The 8125-nt window shown below is 34.1% G+C and overlaps 1 protein-coding gene across 1 annotated transcript in view; it reads left to right on the top strand.

The window, feature by feature from the left end:
- Window positions 1-8125, top strand: part of LOC107716428 (rho GTPase-activating protein 44-like) — a 17063-nt gene that overhangs the window by 459 nt on the left and 8479 nt on the right. The window contains exons 2-8 of the mRNA XM_016522882.1: window positions 369-460; window positions 2864-3044; window positions 3137-3154; window positions 3840-4025; window positions 5272-5559; window positions 7063-7157; window positions 7964-8103. Of these exons, the coding sequence (XP_016378368.1) occupies window positions 369-460; window positions 2864-3044; window positions 3137-3154; window positions 3840-4025; window positions 5272-5559; window positions 7063-7157; window positions 7964-8103 (1000 nt within the window). The remainder of the gene's footprint in view (window positions 1-368; window positions 461-2863; window positions 3045-3136; window positions 3155-3839; window positions 4026-5271; window positions 5560-7062; window positions 7158-7963; window positions 8104-8125) is intronic.

The raw sequence follows: 8125 nt of genomic DNA, 5'->3' as shown, positions 1-8125 counted from the left end.
CTCACTCACTCACTCACTCACTCACTCACTCACTCACTCACTCACTCACTCACTCACTCACTCACTCACTCACTCACTCACTCACTCACTCACTCACTCACTCACTCACTCACTCACTCACTCACTCACTCACTCACTCACTCACTCACTCACTCACTCACTCACTCACTCACTCACTCACTCACTCACTCACTCACTCACTCACTCACTCACTCACTCACTCACTCACTCACTCACTCACTCACTCACTCACTCACTCACTCACTCACTCACTCACTCACTCACTCACTCACTCACACACACACACCATCAGTGTCATGATGAGGAAATGACATCACTGATGGGATGCATGTCTCACTGTCTCTCAGGAACAGCACAGAGATGATGACCACAGTCTCGCTGCAGATCGTGGGGATCATTGAGCCCATTATCCAGCATGCTGATTGGTTCTTCCCCGAAGGTGAGATACACAGAGCGCTTATCATCGTCAACTAAAATTACAACCATAAAAAACATTTTCTTACTTTAAACTTAAATAAGACATAAAAAAAAAACTTTTAGTTCAGCTAGCCAAGGTATTTACTAAAATGACTAAATTTAAATAAATAAAAAATAATAAATAGCTATAAAGACATTTAAAAAAACAAACACAACAAAATTAGTAACATTTTAAGTGATATTAAAGTGAAAATATGGAAATAATATCTTGTTTAGAAATATGCAGGTTAATTCGCGAGAAAAAGAGCATATTCAAACATACTTTGCTTTTGTTTACATTTGTTTATATATACATCATATAATTCTATTTTTTAAATTATTTAATATTTTAAATTTTTATGTAACATATATGTTGTTAGTATCAATCATTAATACTGTTTCATTATTATAACTAATATACTTGCATATAATTATACATTTATATCTTAGTTTGTATCAATGTGTATATCTAAAATGTTTTTTTAGAAGTACAAACTAATTTGCATTTGTTTCAAAGATTTCACACTGTCCATGAGATCTTTTTAAGTAAGTGTTTTATTTTGATTGTTGCTATTTTTAAATTAGTTATTTTAATTTTATGATTTATTTTAATGATTTAATTCATTTTTAGCTTTGCATTAAACTCACGATCCCCATTTGGGAAACCTTGACGCAATGCAATGTTTAATGCATTTCACGATTAATATATATTTGTATTTTTATATCAATATGGTACAAGATATTATTATTCAAATCAATGTAATGACTTAGATCAAAAGTAATCTAAAAGTAATCCGATTACATTACCTAAAATGTATAATGTAACGGATTACGTTACTAACTACAATTTTTGTCATGTAATTTGTAATCCGTAACGGATTACATTTTCTAAGTAATCTACCCTGTACTGACAATTCTGATCTATTTAAAGGGTTATGAAACCCTAAAACACATTTTTTGAGATGTTAACATGTATGTACAGGTTGCACATCAGTTTTATTTGTCAGATGAAAGATGCGCAAATGATCATGAACATGATGACACAATGGATTATTGTGATACACAGCAAACAATAGCTATATTTCCATTCACCTATTTTTATGCACATTTTGGAATATCGCATAAAAACACACTGGATGGAAACGCCAAGATGCGCATAAATTCTAAAAATGCGCATAAAAAACGTTATATCTGATAAGAAAAAATGCGCATAAACTACGATGGAAACACATTTACCGAATAAATTCCTCCATGCGCATTGAAAAAGTCATGTGACTTTGCGCTATGAGACGGGTTAACTTAACTAACCAGCGGACCGATCTCGTTCACAGCATCTGAAATATTGTTATGATCGTTTTGAAAGGCCTGAGCAAAGTCTGTCGTCAAAGTATTTCTGTATAATTGTCTTTAACGACTGCGTTCCCAAACAGCAGCATCTGCTCCGAAAGCATTGACAGCATTTACTGTGTTTCGTCTCGCTCGCTCTGAAGCGCACGCAAGTGATTTATTATATACGAAAATTATTATATTCTCCTAGTTTTCTTAGAGTGCCACAGTTTATCAGGAAGCGATGATTTTGTTGACTCGTTCGATGGAAACGGTGCTTTATTCGCAAATGTTTTATGCGATATTCCAGTTTTGCGCGTAAGTTTAATTCCAATCTTTGGATGGAAACATAGCTATTGATATACACCGAAAATTCAAAGAAGAGCGAACGAAAAGTAACTATGCTTTTATTCCTTATATAATATTATTAGAACTATTAAATGTTCTTCTTCATTTTTCATGTAGACCGGTATGTCTGCTTATTTATTTAAAATAATAATTTATCAAAACATTAAAGCAATAAGCCCCGTGAAGCCGTGGTTTACAGTGAATTTATAACAGCTAAGGGGCGTTGTTAAGTACGACGCGAAGCGGAGTTAAACAGAACAAATAAAGTGTAATGATATTAATAAAAACAGTATTCTTCCACCAAACAATGTAGCTCCTCAGAAACAGTTGTGGTTGCAACAAAGTGGTTGCCGAGCAACACACAAACGTAAACAAAGGTGTATGTTACTTTGTAGAGTAATTTACAACAGCTTCGAACGTGGCTCAGCCAATCAGAATCAAGCACCGGAACTCTCCGTTTTATAAATTGGATTTATTCATGAAAGTTGTTAGTAGTCTCTAATGATACGATTTCTTGAGAGTTCATTATCATTATTATTATATTTTTAGAATATATCAAGGTGGCCCCTATCTCTGTTGTTGATGTTTTTTTTTTTCTTTCACTGCTCTCGTTTTAATATTAATTTGTCTGTATATCTGCACGCCCATTTCTTGAGTCTTTTGCAAATCTGAGGCGTGAACGACCAGTGCTAAAACGGTTCTGTGTTCGCAGAGATTGAGTTTAACGTGACGGGAAGCTACAGCAGCCCTGTTCATAACAACCACAACGCCAGCTACAGCTCCATGCCGTCGCCGGACTTGGACCAATCAGATCGCAGGCAGCCGGACCAAAGCCGACGCCCACTCAGCGTCGCCACCGACAACATGATGCTGGAGTTCTACAAGAAGGACAGGTGCGTTCGCTTTATATGCTCACATGCATGCGCTCCTCTCCTCACTTTGGCTTTGAATCACTGACGCTTCTGCTTTTCTTCCACTAATGCAGCATTAGGAAAATTCAGAGGTACGGTGAAGCTTCTGTCTCGTCCTGTTCTGTCCTGATTTCCTGCTGATTCTGAACACTGATGTTGGTGGTGTTGCATTATTGAAGTGACATGAATTCAGTGCATATGGCTAATTAATTCGTTTTAAAGGAGTTTAACGATCTGCCGTACATCACTCAAAGTACACTACATAAGATTTTACTTTAAGAAGTCTCTTCTGCTCACCAAGACTGCATTTATTTGATCAAAATACTGTAAAAATTGTGAAATATTTTTACAGTTTAAAACAGCTGTGTTCTATGTGAATATCTGTTAAAATATAATTTATTTATGTGATGCGCAGCTGTATTTTCAGCATCATTACTCTTCAGAAATCATTCTAATATGCTGATTTGCTGCTCAAGAAACATTTCTGATTATTATCAATGTTGAAAACAGTCGTGCTGTACAATATTTTTGTGGAAACTGTGATGCGTTTTATTTTTCAGGATTCACACAAGTTCAAAAGAACAGCATTTATGTGAAATGGAAACATTTTGTAACATTATAAATGTCTTTGCTGTCACTTTTGATCACTTTAATGCGTCCTTGATGAATAAAAGTATTCATTTCTTTAAAAAAATCTTACCGGCCCAAATGCTGCAGATAGGTTGTTGTTTATGAAGTGCGAGGGATGTGATTGGCTGTGCCTCTGCCCCGTTGCAGTATGGGAGTGCGAGTGATGGACACCTCCTGGGTTTCTCGCCGAGGCTCCTCCTCCTCGTCTCGTAAGAGCTCCTCGACTCCGCCCAGCCTTCAGCCGCCCTCTGATTCGCTGAGCCCTGAGCAGACAGCCGATGTCTGTGCCTCCCCCTCGCAGACTCCGCCCCCCATCAGCGGCGACAGGACCAGGTAAACAGAGGCGACCAATAGGAATCCAGCGCACACGAGCTGAGCTCGTCACATGACTGCTGCTCGTTTCCGTTCAGCCAGATGAGGACATCATGAATATTAATGTCATTTGTGACCCTGGAGCACAAAACCAGTCATAAGGGTCAGCCTTGTGCTAAAATTAACGATTAATTTTAATTAATATGCATATATAATGCAAAATGCATTCATATTTATTTATAATAAATATAATAAATATTTTTATTTTATTTATGATTCATATTATAATTAAAACTTAAAAATAATACTTTAATTTTATTAATTTTTTAATAAATATTTAACAAATCAAGTATTAATTAGAATATTAATCAATATGAATCATAAATAATCTAAATTTAATTATTATTAATAATCTATATTAATAAATATACAATTAATGATTAATTATATTAATATTTATTCATTATAATATTAATATTATTGATTAAACAACAATCACTAACAATAATTTAATAATTGACAATTAAATCATTAGAGTTGAATAATTGATAATAAATTAATTATAATTAATTCATAATTAATAGTAATAAATAATAACAATTTTTTTATATTTATGAACATGAAATAAGTATTAAGTATAATATGTAATATTTAATAATTAACTTATAGTTATTGATTATTATATTAATTATTAATTAATTGACTTAATTATAATGAACTAATATCAGTAAATTTTAATAGGATGATGGATGATTATTTTAATTTAATTTATGAATTGTAATATTAATTAATATAAGTACATAATAATAATTGACTGACTGTTAAATAATAATTGAATAATTGCGAAGTATGAGTTTAATTATAATTAATTTATAATTAATATTCATAACTGTTAACAAATTAATGATTGTATTAGTATTTATGAACATTAAAAAATATATTTATTATAATATTTATTAATAATTGACTGACTGTTAAATAATAATTGAAGAATTGCTAATAATATTTGAATTGAATTACACTTAATTAATAGTCATACATTTTAACTAACTGATTGTGTGAGTATTTATGAACATTAAAAATGATTATTTATAATATTAATTCAAATCAATTATCAATTTATTGGTTTAATTAGAGTTATCAGTAAATATTAAATATGATTTTTATTTTAAATAATGTTGCCATGGTAACGACGCAGATGCTGTTGATGGAGCTGAACGTATTGATCTCAGACAGTTTTACGTGTCAATCTTGTAAATCTTTTCAGCTTCGACGAGGCATCATCCAATCGCTCGGACTCCTGTCTCGTCTGTCCGCCCCCTCCATACCCTGCCTCCTCTTCCTCCTCCTCCTCCTCTTCCTCGCTCCCTCACCCTCGAGTGCGTCTTGAAAGCGTTCCTCCCTCGGCGTTCAGTCCTCCTCCGCTCCTCCTGTCCTCCACCTCTCTAGACATCATCTCCAACCCTAAACCCAGCGTCCCTCTGTCCTCCGAGCTCCTCCCCACCGCTCCGCCGGGGGCCGCCTGCAGCCGAGAGAGAGGACTCAGAGCGCCTAGGTAACTACCACTAACCCACTAACTACCCGCTGGAACACTAAAGGCAAATTTGGGATTATACAGTGCTGGCCAAAATGATTAGAACACTAGTATTTCCAGCAGCTAAAACTGGGTTTAAAGGGGTCATATGATGCAATTTCAAACGCTTCTAGAAACCTCCTGCGAAGCTCCTGAGAAACTCTGCTCAACTGCACCGAGGACAAAAGCTGCTTTAAACACAAAGATGCTCACACCGAATGTTGTTCTTGAAGCGTCTTGGAGACACAGTTCTTCTGGATTGAGTCTGCAAATATTTTGGATCACCATCATGAAAACACTTAGCGCCCCCTAATGCTCACCGATTGCAATGCCCTACATTTTAATACACACAGTGTGAATTAAAAAATAAATAGGTTTTCAGTACAGTAGCATTTGATTCAGTACAGTAGCATTCCTTTACATGAATTCCTGCTGCAGCTACTGAAACTAAAACTGAAAAGTTGCTTCAGACTTTCCCTCAAGTTCCCTGCGCAGCTTTATGCATTAAAATGAGCAAAAATCCCTAATAAATCCCAAATAAAGGGGTTTTTCTCTTTGCTTAAAGAACAGCTGCCACACGAACATAGATTACACACCACTCACACACACACGTTTATTTACTTGCCCTTTAAAGAAAACTTGTTGGTATCTACAAACACTTTACTTGATATTAATTAATTAATTTATTTTAGGTCAAATATTTATAAATAAATATTATTTGTATTTATTTCACTAACACCAAATAAAACGGTTTTTATTTTATTTTTTTTTGCGATAATTATAAATAAATAATATTATATATACTTTACTATTACATTATATAATACACTATTTATTTAGTGTATTAACAAAGTATCCCATTTTTAGTTTTCACATACGCTTTACTTGTTTCTTTGTTTGTTTGTTATAATTAGGTCAGAAATTTTCTAAAAAACAATATTTCTATTTATTTCACCAAACCATAAATTAAAATCTATCTATCTATCTATCTATCTATCTATCTATCTAAAAATAAAATTTCTATTTATTTCACCAACCCCTAAAAAACTGTGTATACACTTTTCTGATTGTTTATTTATTTACTTAAGGTCATAAATATTTTAAAAATATTTATATTTATTTCACCAGCCCCTAAAAAAAAGTTTTTTCCAACTTTAGCATCTACATACACTTTTATTTATTTATTTAATCATTCATATATAAATAAATAATATTTCAATTTATTTCAACGAAACATTTCCATTTTTAGTAACTTCATATATTTAATTCATTCATTCATTTATTCATTTTATATTTTATTTTATTTTATTTTTAACGGAGGACATCAGTAAGTGGATGTTCTGTCAGATTCACTTCATTACTGGGGATAAATTTGTTGCCAAATTGCACGTTTTCTATTTTATTCATCTCAGTGTTGAGATGTCCGAGCTGAGGCTGTGTGTGTTTGTGCAGTGAATGGATGTTTGTGTGCATTTCTGTCTTCAGCACTCAGAAGAATAAGGAGTCCTCGCCTGTGATTGGTCAAAGAGGCATTGGACAGAACCAGCTGTCAGACCTGAGTCCTCACACGCTGCACAAAGGTGCATTCAGTCTGTGCAATGCAATGAAATAGCCAAGCATTGAAAACGGTGTTCATTTTAGTCATCTGAATTGTTTTAGTTTTAGTCAACTAAATCTACAGTAGATTTAGTCGGCTAAAATCTAATGAGTTTAGTTACAGTGTAATGCATTTATTAAGAATTCTCTAAAATTACCAAACTCAATGTATAGGTTTGGATTCGTTCTGAATGAATCTTTTCCCAAATCGTCCCTCCCTAACATTTTCGTCTCGTTTTTATTCGTTGACGAAAATGTCAATAGATTTTCGTCATTCAAAAAGGAGTTTTTGTTTCATTATCGTCAGTGAAAAAATGTCGTTGACAAATTATGACAAAAATTATCCGTCAACGAAATTGTGACCCTAGACCACAAATCATAAGGGTCAGTTTTTTGAAATTGAGATTTATACATCATCTGAAATCATCTGAATAAATAATCTTTCCATTGATGTAAGGTTTGTTAGGATAGGACAATATTTGGCTGAGATACAACTATTTGAAAATCTGGAATCTGAGGGTGCAAAAAAATCTAAATATTGAGAAAATCATCTTTCTTAATGTCCTAATGATTTTTGGCATAAAAGAAAAATGTATAATTGTGACCCATACAATGTATTGTTGGCTATTGCTACAAATATACCCCAGCGACTTAACACTGCTTTTGTGCTGCAGGCTCACATATTACACTGATTGAAAACAGCAATCGATACATTTCAAGTGAATTTAATTCATAATCATGTTATGATCTTATGATATGATGCTGCAATTAATATACACTTTTCCTTCAGTTTCCAAGAAGCTGGCCCCCATCCCTCCCAAGGGTCCGTATTCTCCGTCGGGCTGCATGTCGGATCTGTCTCCGGGTCCGTCTCCGGTCAGTCTATCCCCGACGCCCCCCAGCACCCCGTCCTCATACAGCTTCAGTTACCCGCAGAGCGGCTCCGTCCTCA

This window comes from Sinocyclocheilus rhinocerous, unplaced genomic scaffold (assembly GCF_001515625.1).
Source record: "Sinocyclocheilus rhinocerous isolate Xijiao unplaced genomic scaffold, SAMN03320098_v1.1 scaffold3237, whole genome shotgun sequence".
In the NCBI taxonomy this organism is placed as follows: Eukaryota; Metazoa; Chordata; class Actinopteri; order Cypriniformes; family Cyprinidae; genus Sinocyclocheilus; species Sinocyclocheilus rhinocerous.
Note: the sequence above shows the minus strand (reverse complement) of the source record. Positions and strands in the feature narration are given on the sequence as shown.